Consider the following 20,693-nt stretch of genomic DNA (forward strand, 5'->3'; position numbering starts at 1 on the left):
TTTTTTAAACTATTCATTAACAAAATACAGTTCTACATTACATGTCTTCCATATGCATTTAGCTGTTCATCGCTTTGTTGTAAGAGCAGTGAAAAAACAAAACTGTTGTTTCACCGGTCCAGTATAACTTCATATGCCTTCCCTAAAAACAAAGGGAAAGAGTGGAAAGGGGGGTAAAAGTCTACCACCACGCTGGGTGTAAAGAAAATCCTGAGATATGTTAAAATGGCTAATGAGGACTGCCAGCTATTCCATCTTCCCTTGACCAAGTATTCTTCCCTCTACCACATTCTCTAATATATGCTCGTTTCCCCCACCTGTAGAGCATCTTTCAGGATGAGCCAGCAGCTATGCAGTCAGATGCTGATGACACCAACGTATGTGTTAGTTATTTTCAAAATCCTCGAATGGGATAGCAGTACAGAGAACACTAGCTGACATCAAAGCCTGAATGAGTCACTGCAGCGTTAAGCTGAGTCTAAGAGAAACGTCATAGTCTCTGGGACTAGAAGGAGAATAGCATTCCGAGTGATAATCCATGAAAACCTTTAGGACCACACATAGGGTGAGTGCTTTGGTACTGAATACTCAAACAGATTAGTGCTGTGGTGAGCAGCTCCTTCCACTAATTGGGTAAAGGTAGATTATTTCTCCTATTACTTTCTATCTACAACAGTATGCTGGTGTTGGGAGCAGTTGCTAAGACACAATTAGACAGTTTTTCTGCTGTTCCGATCTACTGCTTACAGAGAGAGAGAGAAAAATGTGCAAACAGAGTGAGTCTTGATCAATGACTTAATAGAGTTGATCACAGCTGCCAGGTGTCTCCTGCTCGGCACCCGATGAGGAAAAGGTTCAGTCCAAGTTATTCAGCTTATTTTTTTAATTGTATTCACAATCATTCTTCTTCCTACCGGATTCTCACAATAGATCCCAGAATCATTCACTCTGATCTAGTAGATAGGGTTTCAGGCGAAATTGTCCTTCAAAGAAGGCATTTTTTTAATAGGCTGAGGAAGCATGGAAAACATTTGTATTCATTTAGAGAGACTTTCAACTGTACATTCCGTATCAAGGGAGGGTAAGTCCAGGGAACCATCCTTCTCCTGGGGGACAGCATGATAGGTTAAGAAGAACAAGGACTTTGCAGCTCAATTATATTCTGAGCTGAGGGCGTGTATGAGAGTGCATATTTATTTTGAATTGGCTCCTGTTGTACCTGTTCTGTCAGTGTGGAAAACTTGCTTGTGTTAGTGAAGCATCCGAATTCAACCCTGAAACTATTATGTTTATTATAAAATGCAATACAGTTCAGAGAAACGTAAATGTTACTTACTGAGCCACAATCCATGAGAAAAGCTGCATCTCTAGCTAATATTTCTGCAGACAATTGGCGAAGAACTGGCTGAGGAACTGTTTTGTCATTTACATGTATAGTGCCCTAGAAAACAAAAATACAACAAAAAGTGAGCGGGAAAAATTTCATTGATAAATAGAACATGGTGTTCATGTGCAATATTACATTTTCGCACAGATAAGCCTCTAAAGAATGATTCAATCAATTGGCTAGAACAGATTATAGCTTGAATTTGAATATAGGAATGAAAGAAAAGAATCTTTAAGTCTTCTGATCATGAATGATCCTAAACTTTATTTCTAATGCAAGTTTTCTAAGACGTTAATAGCTGGCAAAAAAATAATAAAATCAGCTTCAGTGCTACTGGGAAGAACAGCACCCACAGAGAACAAGTATTGGCAAAGCCAATAGGTCTTGTCTATGCAAAAGCGATTGGCCTTGCCAACGTCTTTTAGCCATGTTGTACAGCAGCGTGATTGGTGTTGATGTATGGATTCTGTTTCTGAATAGAACTATACCTGGGATCATAGAACGTCAGTATGTAGGGACTGAGTCACCATACCACATGTGTATCTATAGGCCAGAATCATGACTATCTCATAGTGCCTTACATGCCCTCCTAACCTTCCCAGCATAACAGGTAAGTTGGCACCCCAGAACACAACACTCTAGTCCAATCGGGGAACCGCAGTTCTTTCACTCATGCATGTGCATAATAAACAGAAATGAGACGCAAGAACAGTTCACAATATTTATTGAAACTATTGTGCTCGGTTATGAAGCAACTGTGCTGCAACTAGAATACATATAAAACTTAGTAATGTAATTAGCATTACTAATAAACCATACAAAATTAAAAGCTCTAATATGGTTAATGGTGTATCTACCCAAGCCTAGCCTCACAATGACATATCAGTGATATCTGGGAGTAGTACCGGACCTCATACCTGGCATTTGCCGTTAGCTGGTCATCAACTCTGCACGCGCTTGTCCCAGGACCTATCCTCTGCTGGATATTCTCCTATTTTCAAAACGGCAAGTCTCAAATTATATGATGAGAAATGCTAAGCTCAAAAACAGCTGCTGGGTCTCTTGATTATGTCTGGGTTTTAGTGTCTGACCACAGAGAAAAACAAGGCACAATGTTGTTTGACCTTGTACAAAATGTTCAGACTGAATCCCAGCAGCAGAGCAGAATAACAAAATGTTCAACCTATGATTGTTGCACAAAAACAAACGTGTTACCTCGTAACGTGTGCAGTTAGGCTAAAATACGGGACAACTGCAGTCGGCCCTACAGGGGACTCACAACATTGTTCAGCATGCCTAAAAGTAATGGTGTGGTGTAGTGTAGTGTGGAGTAAAGTGCTAAAGAGAAGAGAAGAGTGGAATGGAGTGGGGTAGTGTGGAATGGAGTACAGTACAAATTCGCAGAGTGGCACAGAGCAGAGTTGTGCAGAGTGGCATTGTGTGGCGTGGTGTAGAGTTGAGTAGAATGGAATGGTGTAGAGTGGAGTAGCATGGAGTGGAGAAGCCTGGCATGGAGTGGCATAGGGTGAAATGGTGTAGAGTTATGTAGATACAGAGTGGCATAGCGTGGTATGGATAGAGTGTTGAAGCACCGAGCTATGTGGCAGAGTAGCCATGTGTGGAGTCAAATATGCTACTTACCAGTATGCATCTGTTCTTGGCATGTAGGGCCGCGGACATTCATATCTGTGCATAGATCGCCGCCTAGTGTTGGGTCCGGATGATCGCACATTGTTGTCCTGGAAGAGTCTTCGAAGTATCACGAGATAGGTGGCTCCTCCCCTGGACTACAGTGCGCATGGGCATCGACTCCATCCTCAGATTGTTTTTAGCCATTGCGGCCAAGATGGAGTGAAACTCAGTGAATGATGACCATGCTAGAAGTATATGTGAATTCTGCAGCTGCTACAGGCGCCGGGGAGGAGGGCGGGCGATATGAATGTCAGCAGCCCTACATGCCAAGAACAGATGCATACTGGTAAGTAGCATATTCGGTTAGAGGCATGTGGGCTGCTGAATTCATATCTGTGCATAGAATACATAGCAGTCCCTCCATTAACGGCGGCCGCCCGTGCCAGATGCAGCAGTTTGGAAAAGTGTTTTTAGAACAGCCTGCCCTACAGCTGCCTGCTGTTTAGAGTGCACATCAACACAATAATGTTTTGTAAATGTGTGTGTGGTAGACCATGTGGCTGCTCTACATATGTCTTCCAAAGGAATATTTCCAAGGAAAGCCATGGAGGCCCCCAACTTTCTGGTGGAGTGGGCCCGTGGTGGAATGGTGAGAGTACGCTTGGCTTTCAGATAGCAGATCTGAATACATTTAACTATCCACCTGGCTATACCAGCTTTGGAAATGGGGTTACCTTTGTGTTGTGGCGCAAAGGCAACAAAGAGTTGTTTAGTTTTCCTAAAATCCTTGGTCCTATCAATGTAATACATTAGGGCCCTTTTGACGTCAAGCGTGTGGAGCATTCTCTCCGCCAATGACTCAGGATTTTGGAAGAACACAGGTAGTTCAATAGTCTGGTTAATATGGAATTGAGACACTACCTTAGGAAGGAATTTAGGGTTAGTGCGAATGAATTTGAATAAATAGCTCTTGGATAGTTAGTGCCTGGAGTTCACTAACTCGCCAAAGCGACGTAATCGCTATAAAGAAAGCTACTTTCCATGTCGAGAATTGAATCTCGCAGGAATGCAGTGGTTCAAAAGGGGGACCCATCAGCCAGGTGAGGACCACATTGAGGTTCCACTCAGGAGCTGGTGGAGTCCGTGGAGGAATGACTCGGAGTCCTTCCAGAAAGGCTTTAATGGCAGGCACCTTGAAAAGTGAGAGGTGCTGCCTGTTTTGGAGATAAGCAGCCATTGCGGATACATGTATGCGAATGGAAGCATAGGCTAGATTACATTTGTACAGATGGAAAAGATAACAAATGATGTTTTGAATAGATGCATCTAGCGGGTTAATGTTGTGGCCTGCACAATAAATGACAAACCGCTTCCACTTTGCCGCATAGCATGCTCTAGTGGTGGGCTTCCTTGCCTCCCGGATGATGTCCATATAGTCAGGAGGTAAGTTGAGGTAGCCAAACTCTAAGACCTCAGGAGCCAGATCGCCAGGTTGAGCTGTTGCGGATCTGGATGCTGAATGTCGCCATGGCTCTGCGTCAAAAGCCTGGGTGTGAGGCGCAGCCTTTGATGCGGTACCACGGACAGTTCCAGAAACGTGGTGTACCATGGTTGGCGAGCCCACGTTGGAGCAACCAGGATGAGAGTCATCGAGTGCTGCTTCAGCTTGCGTGCCACCAGCGGTATCAGAGGTGCTGGGGGAAAAGCGTACGCAAATTTGCCTGACCAGTTCATCCATATTGCATTGCCTTGCGACTGTGGGTGTGGAAACCTGGCGGCGAAGCTATGGCATTTTGCGTTCTCCTTTGTGGCGAACAGGTCTATCTCTGGATGACCCCACCTTTGGAAGTACGGGTGGAGTACCGATGGATGTATCTCCCACTCGTGCATTTGGTGGCTGTACCTGCTGAGCAGGTCCGCCATCTGATTGTCCTTGCCTTGGAGGGGTTCTGCCATGAGGAAGATGTTTCTCTGAATGGCCCACTTCCACATGCTCTGAGCCAGATGAGACAGCTGTGGAGAGTGTGTTCCTCCCTGCTTCTGAATGTAGTACATGGCCGTCATGTTGTCCGTCCGGATCAACACGACCTTGTTGCACAGGTGTATTTTGAAGGCCTTTAGTGCCATGAAGATTGCCATCAGTTCCAGAACATTGATGTGCATCTTTCGTTGCTGTTGTGTCCATAGTCCCTGCACAGTGTAATGGAGTACATGAGCTCCCCATCCCTGGAGAGAAGCGTCCGTCGTCAGGATGATCTGTGGCACAGGCTCCTGGAACGGTCGTCCCTTGCAAAGGTTTTGTGGGTTCCACCAATGCAGAGAGTTGTATGCCCGACCGCTCACCAACACTAGGTCTTTCAACTGTCCGTGAGCCTGAGTCCACTGACGTGCTAAGCACTCCTGAAGCGGACGCATATGTAGTCTCGCGTGCGGGACTATGGAGATGCAGGAGGCCATCATGCCTATCAACTGCATGAACACTCGCGCTGGAAGCGAGCGTTGAGGTCTGAAATTCTGTATCAGCGATTGAATGCTGTTGACCCTCACTGAATTTGGCTGTGCTGTGGCAGCCAGAGTCTTTATCGTCGCACCCAGATACTGCCGTATGTGGGCGGGTTGCAGGTGGGACTTTGGGTAATTCAGTGAGAATCCCAGATCGTGAAGGAGGTGAATGGTGTGGGACATGTGGGCGGCACACTGCTGGGCTGACTTTGCCTGATTGAGCCAGTCGTCCAGATAAGGGTAGACGTGAATGTTTTGTCTCCTCAGGTGCGCTGCCACTGTCGCCAGGCACTTTGTAAACACCCTGGGTGCCGTGGTGACTCCGAAAGGCAAAACCTTGAACTGGTAATGTTGGTTTTGGATGGTGAACCGGAGCTATTTTCTGTGTGACGGGTGCAGCGGAATGTGAAAATACGCATCCTTTAGGTCTAAAGTTGCGAGGAAATCCCCTTGACTGAGCAACGGGAGTACCTGCTGCAGGGTCAACATATGAAAATGCTCCGATAGAATGTATTGATTGAGGGGTCTGAGGTCGAGTATGGGTCTGAGGGATCCGTCCTTTTTTGGAATCAAGAAGTACAGTGAGTAAACTCCTGTGCCTCTTTCTTCCACAGGCACGAGCTCGATTGCCCCTTTTTGCAGCATGACGAGTACCTCCTGCTGCAATAAGTGCAAATGCTCTGCAGACATAGGACGGTGTCTTGGGGGTATGTTTGGCGGAGTGGATGTTAACTCCAGACAATAACCGTACTGGACAAGTTTTGTGACCCACCTGTCTGTGGTGATGGACTTCCAGACTGGCAGGAACCTCTGAAGTCTCCCCCGACCAGTGTTGCGTGGTCGGGGAGCAGTGACAAGGCGTCACTGTTTGTTGTTGTTGGCAGAGGATCTGGCGTTGTTGTTTCCTCTGCCTCTGCCCTTGGCGCTGTTCCCACGATATCCACCACGACTCTGTTTGATGTAGGTGGATTGTGTACTGCCCTTATAATACTGCGTGGGTTGTGAGCTTTGGCCTCTGGAAACACCTCTATTGCTTGAGCGACGAAAAGAACCACCCCAGAATTGCTGGGACTGCAAGGCCCCCATGGACTTAGCAGTGTCAGTGTCCTTCTTTATCTTTTCTAAGGTGGTGTCCACCTCAGGGCCGAACAGACGTTCAGGGTTAACTGTTTGATTAAGAATTGTGATCTGTATCTCTGGCTTACATCCCGAGATTCTAAGCCAGGCATGTCGTCTCAGCATGACGCTAGTGTTGACAGCTCTGGCCGCGGTGTCAGCCGCGTCCAGTGCACATTTAATAGAAGCATTGGATATTAGCTTCCCATCTTGGATGAGCATCTCAGCTGCCTCTTTGTATTCGTCTGGCAGGTGCTGCAACAGGGTCTCCAGTGTGTCATAGTGTGCCCTGTCATACCTCGCTAGAAGTGCTTGTGTATTGGAAATGCGCCAGATATTGGCCGCTTGAGCTGCCACCCTTTTCCCTGATGCCTCAAACACCTTTGATTCCTTATCTGGGGGAGGAGCATCACCCGTTGTTTGAGAATTAGCCCTCTTCCGGGCATTAGAAACAACAAAAGAGTCTAGAGGGAGCTGTCCCTTGATGTAAGTAGGGTCAGTAGGTGCTGGCTTATACTTCTTCTCTATCCTAGGGTTTATTACCCTGGCTCTGGTAGGCTCCTTAAGAATGTCCCCTGCATGCTTTAAGACACCCTTTAACATAGGGAGAGTCTTCACAGTCCTCTCTGAGACGAAAAAGGTGTCAAGGAGAAAGTCTTCCTCAATGGGATCAGCATGGAGCTGGACGTCATGGTTCTTAGCCGCCCGTTCAATGAGGGCATGAAAAGCCGCAGAATCCTCAGTGGGTGACGTTTTCACTGCGTAGAGTTAAGTGTCCGGGGCAGAGTGAGGGTCACCTGGGTCAGCTCCAGCTGCCCAGGGCTCATTGACATCATCAGGGTCTGTGTAGACAGGATAGCTGTACTCATCCTCATCATCACCCTCACCAGCTTCCACGTCAGAGTAAGTGGGCGAGGCATTATGGGCCTGTGGAGAGAGTGGTTCCACAAGAACAGGAGTCAAAGTGAAATCCTTCTTCTTCTTCAAAGGAATCTTGTAGGACTCCATAGGCCTTTCCGGGGCAATTTTCCTTTTATGCAGGGAAAGCCTGCCCGTTTCGGCATCGATAAAGTGTTCACGTTGTTCCTCCAACGAAGATTGTCGATGCTTCTGGGTTGGAACCCCTGTGGTCGACTTCGGCACCGAGGGCACAGTCTCAGAGACACCCATTCCCAACCGGCTTCGAGGGCGGAGCATCTTTAGGGCTGACTGTCGAGGCCTTCTCCCTGATGCGCTGTAAGGAGTCGGTCACCTTCTTGGTGAAAGCGGTGGACGGCTGCACCGAGTCGCTGGGATCCTTCGAGGCACCACTAGACGTGGACTCGTGGGTTGCACTGCTCTTGACCTTATCCTGTTGGCGCGGAGTCTCGAGAGCCTTCGGATCACCGAGCCCTTTATTGGCGTCAACCTTCTTCGGCCCCGATTTACTCGACCACCTTGACTTTTGTCTTCGGCGTGGCAGACTTAGTCTCGACGCCCTTGACTTGTGTCTTCGGCTCGACCAGAACCTTGTACTTCGTCGACACCGACGGCTCCGAGTGCTTGGATCCGACCAAGGTAACTTGCACTTTCGGTTTCGTGGAGGGTACCCGTGCTTTCGCCTGCGTCGAGACCGATGGTTTTGCTTTCAGTTTCGATTTCTCAGGGAGCGGCTCAATAGTAATGTCCGTAGCCGAGTCCGAAGGCGGGGGCGTAGAACTCATTGCAAGGTTTTGGGTAAGGCCTACTGGCGATCCCTCGACCTAAGCCTGTTGAAGCGGTACGGCCCCAATGTCTGTTTGAGGTAGCTCTTCGCTCGAGCTATCTTCCATGGCCCCAAAGGCCCCTTCGTCGTCTCCTACCTCTTCGACGACTTCTTCGGCCTCAAACATTTCAGCGTCGTAGTCGACCTCCGACGCTGGATTCGACAAGGTTTCTTCAACTTCCCGGTCATCTCCTTCATCATCCCCGACATCGAAGATGTCCACAGGCGCCGGTGCAGTCTGCTGGGCCTCCTGGCGCGCAGCACGTCGATGCTTAAGCGCCTTCTTGGACCTGAAACCTGAACAAGCCATGCAACTGGCTTCATCATGATCCGGCAAAAGACACTTGTTGCACACCGGGTGGACGTCGATGTGGGGATACTTGGAGTTGCACACGGGACATCTCTTGAACGGACTACGGTCCATGATGAGTGGATAGCGTCCTCGACTGGGCCTTCCGCGTTGAGAGCACGCAGTTCTGTAGACTCCGGCTCGGGACCGATCCGGAACGAGTAGACACCGAACGCTAGACAATACCGACGAATAAGACTAAAGACCTTTTGGCCTTAAGAAAGTTTTTTATCGATTCCGACAGAGTGAACCAATATACATCCGAACCCAATGGCGGAAAAAAACAATCTGAGGATGGAGTCGATGCCCATGCGCACTGTAGTCCAGGGGAGGAGCCACCTATCTCGTGATACTTCGAAGACTCTTCCAGGACAACAATGTGCGATCATTCGGACCCAACACAAGGCGGCGATCTATGCACAGATATGAATTCAGCAGCCCACATGCCTCGAACCAGGTGGTATAGAGTAGAGCGGCTCTAGATTGGAGGGCAGTGGCGTGAAGTGGCATAGGGTGGAGAGGCAAGGAGTTAAGTGGTATAGAGTGTGAGGGTGGAGTGGTATAGAGTGTAAGGGTGGAGTGGCGCAGGCGTAAATAAACAAGTTGCCGACCTTCGCTAATGCCTTATGTGGTAGAGACCCTATCTAACCATAGATTCCTTACCTTAGAATAATCCCCAGGCGTTAGACTGGATCTGGAAGGTTTTAGTGAGCAATACCCCTGTGCACCAGCAGGTGACATTATTAGGCTCTGCGTGATGTTGTCTGAGCCATCCGCGCTGGAAGTGACGTGTGCGATGTCTCTATAGGTGCCACCCCAGCGCACTGATCAGTTTCTTTTTGATAATTTCCACGCCAAAAGTGCGAAGCCATGAAGAACATGGTCCACTGGTATGTGAAACTAGGGTCCTGAAAAAGGAACAGCCCTTTACCTAAAAATCCATTCGCAGAGCAGGTCGGATGGGTTGGTCAGTAGGGAATCTGCAGCTAAAGTCTCTACCAGATAAGGTGTTATCGTAGGTAAGTAACTTTTTCATCTAATATTGAATTCTATCCGCAGACTCGTCATCTTAGAATAGATACCCAAGCAATACCTGCAGGTGGTGGTGCGCCTACAGGAACTTCAGATCCCACAGCAGAGCCCACATATGCCAGAGGGCATGCATCAACAAGCAGGAGGCCATAAGGCCCAGCAGCCTTAGAGTCACTCTCAACGAAATCCAGAATAAAGACTGCAACATTGATATCATAGCCTGAATATCCTGGAGTTGCGGCTCTGGAGGATAAGTCAGAAATTGCACTGTGCCCAGAACAGCTCTGATCAAAGGGAGCATCTGAGAAGGGATCAGGTGTGACTTCGGCAAGTTGATGGTGAACCAGAGGGAGTACAGGAGGTGGGAGATAATCTTCTGTTGTGAGCCCGCCTTCAACAGCCAGTTGTCGAAACAGGGAAAGACTGGAACCCTTGATCTCAGAAGATGAGCTGCAAATACTGCCATCACCTTGGTGAACACCTGAGGGGTGCTGGTATGGAAAAAAGGAGCACAGCAAACTGAAAGTGCTCGTGGCCCACCATGAACCGCAGGTAAAACGTGTGGGCAGGCAGAATCTGAAAGTATGCGTGCTGCAAGTCTAACACTACCACTCAGTATCCAGGGTCCAAGGCAGACAGGACTTGAGCGAACATGAGCATTTTGAACTCCTCCTTTTTCAGGAAGAAATTGAGAGGGCGCAAGTCTAGAATAGGACAAAGGCTTCCATCCTTTATGAGCACCAGTAAGCAGCGAGAATAACAACCACAACCTGTCTGATGCCGGCACCCTCTCAATGATTCCCTTGGCCTAGAGAGCTTGTACTTCCTGGTAGAGTAATGAGAGATGTGGTCCTCCATCAGCCTGTCTGGCTACCTGACCCATGAGACCTGTGGGTACCACGTCTTCGACGCTGCAAAGACTAGAAGTCAGCTTGGTGTGGTGGATGGGGAGTTGGAGATGTAGCTGGAAGCCCCTTCCGTGACCACGAAAGGAGCGGACATTGGTTGAGGATGTATAATGGAAAGGCCCAAGGACATGGCTGTAGCACTGCTGTCCTTGAAGCGTTCCAGTACAGAGTCTGCCTCGTCTCTGAAGAGACAGGAACCATCAAAGTGCACGTCCATGAGTGAGGCTTGGACATCCCCAGAATAGCCTGTCTTCCTGAGCCAGGTGTGGCATCTTAAGGCCATTGATGATGAAACTTCTCTGCCTAGCCAGTTGGTCATATCCAGCCAACAGAGTATGGTGAACTTAGTTGTGGAAGAAGGAATTCAGTCTCTTTGATTCCTTTCCACAGGAGTGGAAAGGAATGTGCCAGGATTTAATTTGGAAATGGAGGCTTGGAGTACAAACCCATTCCCCTTTGAGAGTGTGGAACTGTCTCTATGGCACCTTTTTGCAGCCTGATGAATGCCTCCTTCCTGAGCAACTGAAGATGGGATGGAAGTAATTTTTGTGGCGGATGAGGAGGTGGAACTGTGACAAACTCCATGGTATGGCCATACATTATTATATCCAGGACCCATTTGTCAGTGGTAATTCTTCTCCATTGATCGTAACCGAGAGAGATCCCTACTCCTTTTGAAGGTAGGGTAGAGGGAACAGTAATAGGCGCTATGGGATTGTCACGGTTTTCTGACAACGTCCTGGATTGTACGGGCTGCTTACGCCTAGGTTGTCAGGATTATGCAGCTTGTGGTGGCGCATGATAAACCTGGTGTTGTTGGTGGTAGGAGGGGCGAAATGACTGGTAAGACTGAGGCTGGTATCTTTGGTAGGCTTCACGAAGGAATAGACTCGGCATCCACGACCTTCACGCAAAGGAATTTTTCTATACTGGAGCATTCCCAATGATCTAGCAGTTTCGATGCCCGTTTAAATGGCTGATATGGTGCCATCTATGTGGTTTCTGAAAAACGCATCACCATTAAAAGGCATGTCTAGAATTTTGTTTTGCATTTCAGGGCAGAATATAGTGGCCTTCAGCCAACCCTGACGTCTAAGGATGGCCAAACCGGCAAGTTGACAAAAGGCAAGGGAAGCTACATACATAGATGCATCAATGATCCTGGATGCAGATCGTTCTCCCTCTAATATCATCTTCCTTGCCTCTAGCTTCTTAGCTTCTAAAAGAAGGTCGAAATACGGTGAGATATCGGATCACATCTGACAGTCATATCTTCACAATATCGCTAAGGCATTGGCTGCACACACAGTAGTGTCTGAAGTGGTAGTAAACCTTTTGCCTATATATCCAGGCACCTACCTTCTTTATCCGATGAAGCAGTGATAGGTGCCGAAGGATTTTTGATCTTTGCTGCTTGAGTGACCACTGAGTTTGGCTTCGGATGTCCTACCAGACAAGTCGGTGCTTCATCAGGGGCCTTTTATTTTTGTATCTGTCCTAGGCAGGACTGCAATTACAGTTGCTGCTGTTCTCATTATCGTAACTCCTTCCTCCCAAATATGATCAATTATAGGGATTGCCCTAATTAACTTTCGTGATTGATCTTTACATTCATAAATAAAACAGTCAGACTGCTTGACTGTCATAGGCAGTTGAAACCAAGTAGCAGCTCTTTCATTAAACATGAAAATTAACTATGTCTTCCAGCGGAGAGTCTGCTGATTGAGGAGTTGGAGAAGTAGGTGTGGAAATTATATATTCTTCCCACTCATTGATAGCCGGTCTATTGCTCTGAGTTTCTCCTTCCTCCATGTCTTCATAGAGGATATATCCTGTTGTGGATTGACAACAATGTCAGTTCTCAGCTTCATTCTAGGTGTGGGCGGATGCATGATCGGTGGAAATGCGAATGGAGGTGGTAGTAGTTTTTCACTATTGCAAGGCTATCAGCTCTCATAGGATAGAATGGGGAGTTTGCTTATAACATCTTATAACCATAAAGACCCTGGGAACAAGGTAGGAAAATAAAGTTTAGTATGCCTGGACTTAGAAGCTAAAGATGCATCTTTTAGGAAAGGTGATTTGTACATTCTGTGAATAAGAAGGTATTTTCTTGGTAAGCCATCCTGTGTGCCTCTGCTGGGTTGTGTACTGACTGTCTGGCTTTGGAGTGACAGGGACTGGGGAGGTGCAGTGTCTCCAGAGAGTCTGGATGAGTCAGTGTTAGTCTGAATAGGCTTGGTCTGCATTTGGAGTGGTGGGGGAGTATCACCTGCTCCTGAATAAGGCTGTGACCGCCTTTCACAATGATGGCTCCACCCCCAAACCCCCCCCCCATCCCTGGTGGTGTGCCTGGGTCCAGGGCTTACATTTACAACGGGAAGTGTTGTGCACTGAAAGGAGATTTTTAAGTGCCCCCCATAACTGGTTTGTACTGGGCTCAGAGCCCTGGGCCAGGAGACAACAGAGAAATTTACTGTATAAAAAGAGGGGGCCCAACCCCTGACTTTTAGATCCTCCCTGGAATTCAAGAGGACCCTTTGCCAAGGAGACGAGCTGGAGAGACTGAGGAGAAGTACTGCCCCTTTGATGTGTGCTGTTGGCCTGCAGTTGCCATTTCTGCCAAGGAAAGGAGAAGGACTGTGTTGTGTGCTGTATTCCCTGATTGAAGGAGATCTCCTAGGGCCTGTGTGTGCTGGCCTCCTGTTCTGAAGTATCAGGGACACAAATAAGTCAACCCCAGCTCCCTCTGAACTCTGCTGCTGTGAGTTCGGACCTTCCAGGAGGTGCCTGTGCCAGTTTTGGACCTCTGGAGGTTGTTGCTATTGTTTGGGAGCTGGAAGAAAGAAGAAACTTGAACTAGAAAAATTGACGCATCGCTCTTCTTGCGGTTGTTTTTCCGACAGCTCCACGGCGCAAGAAGAATTTCCACGCATCGCTGTGCTGCTGCAAAAACCGGTACAGCGCCTGTCCCCGTGGCAAGGATCGAGGCATCGAGGGATCCTGGCTGAAGTGGACCAACGCAGTGCTGCTCAACGCTGCCGCATGAATTACAGACGCATCCCAGATTTCCATGCATCACACCTGTGTGGTAAGTTTTCCCGAAGAATCATCTGCGGACCGGAACCGTCACGAATAATTGACGCATCACTCCCCATACAGACTGGAATTGACACAACCCTTCCTCTGCGTGCAGCGGGACTGTTGCATCGCCTACTCAAGGTCTCAGTAGTTGACGCATCTCTTTGTTTCCGACTCGGCAGCTGTTTGGCCTTGTGAATTTTGACGCAAGTACAGCTACTTTGTGTAAAAGTCACGCATCCATAGTTTTCAGTGGTACAAGTTCTTGAAACCTTTTGAAAGTCATATTTTTAACAGTGTATGTTGGATTGTTATGGTCTTGTTAAGTTTTAATTTTCTACACTGGTGTGGTGTACATTTGTGGTGTTTACTCTATGTTAAAGTGAGTGTTGGTACAAACACTTTACACATTGACTTTGGGATAAGCCTGTCTGCTCGTGCCAAGCTACCAAGGGGGTGAGCAGGGGTTATCTAAAGTGTGTAGCCCCCTTACCCTGACTAGAAGCAAGGGTCCCCATTTGGACAAAGGTACCTACCTCTGTCAACTAGAGACCCCCATTTCTAACACCCTGTCAATGCACTTACAGTTGCAGCCGTTGTAGTAGACGTCGCCCAAGAGGTGGTCATCGACAGCATAGGTGTCGTAGACGAGGAAGTTGTCGATGACGGCGTAGGGGTCGCTGACGAGGAGCTCGTCGGCGGTGAAGGTAACTTCTTCAATGGTAAAAGTATAGTTGGTGGAGCCCCTGTCGACGGTGCAGCCTTTGTGGAATCTGTGACCTTCGCCGACTGTGGTTTTTTCGACAACAAGAGCATCGATGACGGCGAAAGGGAAATACGCCCCGATGGCGACTTTTGCAGCTTTTTCTCTTGAAGACAATGCCGTCGATGATGAGGATTTGTTAGTGATCTCAATCTTCACTATTGAGTGTTCTGAAGAGGATTTCCCATGTTCTGAGGCCAATGGATTTGAAGGATTTTATTTTTTCTCAGTAGGAAATAAATACTTTCCTTTTTGTGAGGAGCTAGCAGAGTCATGGAAGCTTTTTAATGGCCCTCAGAAGATTCCTGTGACCTCTCCCTCCTTTTATGTTTTCAAGAGAGGTGTGCGAGTTATTACTATCCTCAGCCTCAGAAACATTAGATTATTTTTTTTGTCTCTCTAACCAAATCAGCAACCTCCCCTCGCTATCTTTTAGGGTTTTGGTTGAAAGGGTTCTACAGATTCTGCAGTCTTTAACTTTATGCTGAGGATACAAACAGTATATACCGTCTTTATGGGGATCTCCTGCATAAAGTCCCTTTTTACTACAAGACCCACACTATCTGAAGAGTTCCTTCTTAGATGAATCCAACATGGTTTGCTGGAAACGCACAAGTTACTTACCTTCGGTAACGATATATCTGTAAGAAACATTCGTTAGTGTTAGATTCCTTCCCTTAGAATATCCCCAGGCATCAGACTGGATCCGGAAAATTTTCGTCAGCAGTACCCCTGAGCGTCGCTAGGCGTCGTCTGCGGCTCCACGTTAGTCGTCGGCGTCGTGATCGCCAGGATGACGTTGTCGGAGTACTTAGACGCCGCCCTCGCGCGCTGACGTCAGTTCTGTACATAGCTTTCCGCGCCAGTAACGCAGAGCCATGATACAAACTGACACTGGTTCCATGAAACTAGGGCTCTGAAAGGGATGTCCTTAACCCTAGATATCGGTTCGCAGAACGGTGGTGGATGGGATTGGGCGGTAAGGAATCTAACACTAAGTAATGTTTCTTACAGATTTATCGTTACCGAAGGTAAGTTACTTGTGCATCTGAAAGAAACACGTTAGTGTTAGATTCCTTACCTTAGAATAGATACCCCAGCAATACCAACCCCGGTGGTGGGTCTGCGAACCAAGATCACATCAGAAAGTCCTGGAGAACAGAACGGCCGAAAAAGCCATCTCTCCGGACTTGGATGTCCAGGCAGTAGTGCCTAGCAAACGTGTGTAGCGAGGCCCACGAAGCTGCCGGACAGATGTCCTGCAAGACGACGCCCCAACCCAGGGCAGTAGTAGCCGACGTGGCCCGAGTGGAATGGGCACGCAGCCCAAAAGAAGGTTCCTTTTTCGCCAAGGAGTAGCAAACCTTGATGCACAAGACGACCCACCGAGAGATGGTCTGCTTGTGCACCGCCCGTCCCTTCTTAGCGCCCACGTAACCAACAAAGTGCTGGTCGTCCACCCAGAACTGGCGTGTGGGATCTAGATAGAAGGAGAGCGCACGTTTTGGGTAGCAACTGCTTCCTGGCAATTGTGTAAACCATGATGAGAGTTCAGGGGGGGTCCAGTGCTACCACTAGCTGCGTGTTGTCCGCATAAGTGACGATCTTTACACCAAATGGGCGGACGACATCAGCTAGGGGGCGTAGGTAGACATTAAAAAGGGTAGGGCTCAGGGAAGAGCCCTGAGGCACTCCACAATTAAGGGGTCTGCTAGCACAGGTGAAATCCTTCTCAAACACCCCGAAGGATCTGTCCATCAGAAAAGATCTCATCCAACTAAGTGCAGTCCCTGACAGTCCAATTCCTCCAAGACGATGAAGCAGGATGTTATGATTGACAGTGTCGAAGGCGGCACTTAGGTCAAGTAGGACGATGGCCGTGGATCCGCCATCGTCCAAGATCCTTCTTGCCTCCTCCGTCACTGCAATCAGTGCAGTCTCCGTTCCGTGGCGGGGCCTGAAGCCGTTCTGGGATAGATCTAGTATGTTATTGACTTCCAAGAAGTCCGTGAGAACGGAGTTGACATGCTTCTCGAGAAGTTCACTGAGCCATGGTAGGAGGGAGATGGGACGGTAGTTGGCGGGGTTAGATTGGTCAAGACTGTTTTTTTTTAATAGAGCTTTGACCATTGCTCTTTTCCATGGAAGAGGGACAGTACCAGTATGGAGTGAGGAATTGAGCAGGTCTAGGATGGTGGGCGAGATCTGATGGGTGATCTGGGTGAGAGTACTGGGAGGAGCTGGGTAGGTAGGTGATCCATATTTAACCTGTCCCATAAGTTTCTCCAGTTTAGTAAGTTCTAAAGGAGGAAAACTATTGAGAACGTAAGGAGGGACTGTTATGCAGTCTGTATTGACAGAGTCTGTGGGCAAAGTGACAGGATGGGGGAACGAAGAGTTGAAAAACTCAGCTATTTCCTCACAATGGGTCTGAGTATTGTTGTGATGCTGTGGTGCCTCCGGAAGTTGCAGAAGGGTTTTGGCTATTCGATAGATCTCCTTGGGTTTGGACTCTGCGTTCTCAATCTTGTGTTCGAAGTATTTAGCCTGAGCTAGATGAATGTCCGTTTTATAGATTTTGATTGCTGTTCTATAGCTCAACTTATCTGATGGGAGGTAGCTGAGGCGCCATTTCCTCTCCAGTCGTTTGCATACACGTTTGGCCTCTCGTAGTTCATTCTTGTACCACGGGGCCTTGGGATTGCCCCGTTTGGGATGGGTGTTTTTTAGTGGTAATATTGTATCTAGGGAGCTGGTGATCCACATGTTGTAGTTGTCATTATCTTGAGTGGGGAAAGATGTGTTAGTTGGTATGGTACTTTGTAGGAGATCCTCCCACTCAGATAGGTGGAGTTTAGACCAGTTACGTGATTGTTGCGTCATCGGGGTTTGGTGGGGAGGTGAGGGGGCAGGGTCCAGGTGAGCGGGATAAGGATGTGATCAGACCAAGGAAGGGGAGAAGGGTTTCCCATGTGAAGGTTTTTACAGTTACTGAAGGCAGGGTCTAAGAGATGTCCTTTTGAATGGGTGGGCCCCGTGACACGTTGGTGCAGTTCGAGGGTGTTTAAGCTTGAGGATAATTCTCTTGCCATGGGGTTATTTGAGTCATCTAGGTGGATGTTAAGGTCACCCAGAATTGTGAAATTAGCAGTGCTGACTGCAAGACTTGCCGTTATCGAGGCAAGGTCTGAAAGAAACTGCCTTTGTGGTCCAGGCGGACGGTATATAAGCATACCCGAAAAGGTATGTGTGGCGCTGAATTTTATAAAAAAAGGAAGACATTCGCAGTCTGGGAAATTTACGGGGGTACTGGTGACAACATAATCGGATTTGTAAATTATAGCTAGACCACCGCCAATGCCTTTTTTGCGGTCGAGGCGGAGTATTTGATAGCCAGGTGGAAGTGCTTGCACTAGGTAAGGTTCGGAGTGTTCCTGTAACCATGTCTCTGTGGCGAAAAAGACGTCTGGGCGTCTCTCCTCCAACAATAGAGAGATTTCCGTGGAGTGTTTAGGAAGCGAGCGGCAGTTGAGCAACAGCATAGAGAATGAAGTGCATTTCTTTGTACCATGAGAGAAAAAAAAAACGCACTGATTACAGGCGGAATGTTGGGTAGAGGGGTCCCATGTGTGTAGACAGGAAGGCCCAACTGTATGGTTTAGTTGACGAAGGAACAGTGAGTGGTAGGTAATGGTTTTGCATGATAGTTGAGCAGGGGGGGTGGCCCCAGGCCCCGGTCGGTCGCGGACGGGCGCAGACGGGCTTGCCTTAGGCGCGCCTTCAGAAGGAAGAGAAGAATCTCTGAAAGGGGGTAGAGAGTGGATACACAGCCTTTGCTGTGTACCATGCCACAAATTTGTTCCACCTGTAGGCGTATACCGTTTCTGTGGAGGGACGCCTGGCTGCCAGAAGCATATCACAGACTTCAGGAGGCAAGTCAAATGGCCTCAACTGTCGCCGCTCAATCTCCACGCATGGAGGTGGAGACTGGACAGGTTTGGGTGGAGGACCCTCCCCTGCTGCTGCGACAGAAGGTCCTCCCGATGAGGTAGACGAATCGGGGATGGACTGACATGCTGAGTAGATCAGGATACCAGTATCTTCGTGCCCAGTGCGGAGCCACAAGGATGACCTGGGCCCGGTCTCGCCTGATCTTCTTCAGCACTCTGGGCAGAAGTGGTATAGGCGGAAAGGCGTACAACAGACCGCAACTCCACTCGCGACGAAAAGTGTCTCCGAGCGAGTGCCGCCTTGGAAATTCCAACGCGCAGAACTGATGACATTGTGCGTTCTCTTTGGTGGCAAATAGATCTAACCAAGGCTCTTCCCATTGCAGAAAGAGACCTTGCGCCATGTCCGAGTTCAGACGCCATTCGTGATCCATCATGCACCTGCGGCTGAGTTCGTCTGCCCTGGTGTTCAGGGAACCTGCCCGGTGTTGAACCACCAGGGTGACGCCATGTGGTCCAGCAATGTCCAGAGGCGCAGAGCCTCCTGACAGAGGGTCCATGACCCCACCCGCCCTGTTTGTTGCAGTACCACATGGCGGTGGTGTTGTTCGTTAACACCTGACCTACACTTCCCCGGACAGAGAGAAGGAATGCCTTCAGTGTAAGACGGATCGCTCGCTGCTCCAGCGGGTTGATATGGAGCCGGGACTCATCCGGAGACCAGAACCCTTTGATCTCCCTCTCTCCCATGTGACCCCCCCATCCCAGGAGGGACGCATCTGTCACCACTACGTGCTCCGGTTGGGGAAGGGAGAGAGATCTGCCGCTGACCCAATCGCAGTTCGTGAGCCACCACTGCAACTGGCTCGTTGTGCCCTCCAAGATCAGGACGTGGTCAGACAGGTTGCCCTGATGCTGTGCCCACCGAAACTTCAGGTCCCACTGCAGAGCCCGCATCCGTCACCTGGCGTGATGCACCAGAAGGATGCAGGAGGCCATCAGCTCCAGGAGCCGCAGCGTCAACCTGACCGAGACCCGGGATAAAGGCTGAAAGATCAGAATCAGAGCCTGAATATCCCGAACCCGCTGTTCGGAGGGATAAACCAGAAACTGAGCTGAGTCCACAACCGCTCAGATGAAAAGGAGCTTCTGAGAGGGGCACAGGTGTGACTTCGGCATGTTGATGGAGAACCCCAGCGAGTGCAGGAGGTCGGCCGTAGTCTGGAGGTGGGAGACGACTGTCTGGGGCGAGCCTGCCTTCAACAACCAATCGTCGAGATAGGGGAAGACTGAAACCCCTAATCTGTGGAGATGAGCTGCGACCACCGCCATCACTTCGTGAACACTCGTGTGGCGCTGGTAAGGCCGAAGGGGAGCATGGTAAACTGAAAGTGCTCGTGGCCTACCGTGAACCGCCGGTGGGCCAGCAGGACGGGGATGTGGAAATACACGTCCTGCAAGTCCAACGCTACCATCCAGTCTTCTGGGTCCAGGGCAGCTAGGACCTGAGCCAAAGTCAGCATCTTGAACTTCTCCTTCCGGAGGAAGCCGTTGACACTCCGTAGGTCCAAGATAGGGCATAGGCCTCCTTTGCCCTTCTTGGGTACCAGAAAGTACTGGGAATAGCAACCATGTCCTACTTCTGGCCCAGGAACGCGCTCGATGGCCCCCTTGGCCAAGAAGGCCGTAACTTCCTCCTGCAGAAGTTGCAAGTGATCCCCCGACATGCGGTGGTACTGCGGTGGCATGTCTGGAGGGGTTGCCTCGAAGGGGAGGAAGTAGCCCCTTCGTACGATTTTCAGCACCCACCTATCCGTCGTGATGGTACGCCAGTGGGGGAGGTGATGGCAGACCCTGCCCCCCACTGGCGACGAATGAGCCTGAAATGCCGGACTAGGAAGGCTAAGAGGCAGATGCTGCAGGGGCGGGTGTGGACTGACCCTGCTGGTGTCCCCCAGTACCGCCGCGGCAGTAACCACGTCCGAGACCGCGTTGAGCCTGGGTCTGCGGTCTGTGCCTGGCTGGACGTGTGGGGGCACCCCTTCCTTGGCCACGAAAGGAGCAAAAAGCTAAAGTTTGCTGCTGTTGGCCTAGGCCCAAGGACTTGGCCGTAGCCCTGGAAACGCTCCAGCGCACTATCCGCCTTGTCGCCAAAGAGGCGACTGCCATCAAAGGGCATGTCCATGAGGGTGGCCTGGACAACGCCCGAAAGGTTGGCGGACCTCAGCC

At 49.2% G+C, this 20,693-nt stretch overlaps 1 protein-coding gene across 4 annotated transcripts in view; it reads right to left on the minus strand.

Moving 5' to 3' along the window:
- The window catches only part of SEC24B (SEC24 homolog B, COPII component), a 764,077-nt gene that overhangs the window by 134,705 nt on the left and 608,679 nt on the right, over window positions 1-20,693 (minus strand). For all 4 annotated transcript variants that reach the window (XM_086962000.1, XM_086962001.1, XM_086962003.1 and 1 more), the window contains one exon: window positions 1,337-1,441. In XM_086962000.1, the coding sequence (XP_086818126.1) occupies window positions 1,337-1,441 (105 nt within the window). The remainder of the gene's footprint in view (window positions 1-1,336; window positions 1,442-20,693) is intronic.

This window comes from Lissotriton vulgaris, chromosome 3_1 (genome assembly GCF_964263255.1).
Source record: "Lissotriton vulgaris chromosome 3_1, aLisVul1.2, whole genome shotgun sequence".
Taxonomy (NCBI): domain Eukaryota; kingdom Metazoa; phylum Chordata; class Amphibia; order Caudata; family Salamandridae; genus Lissotriton; species Lissotriton vulgaris.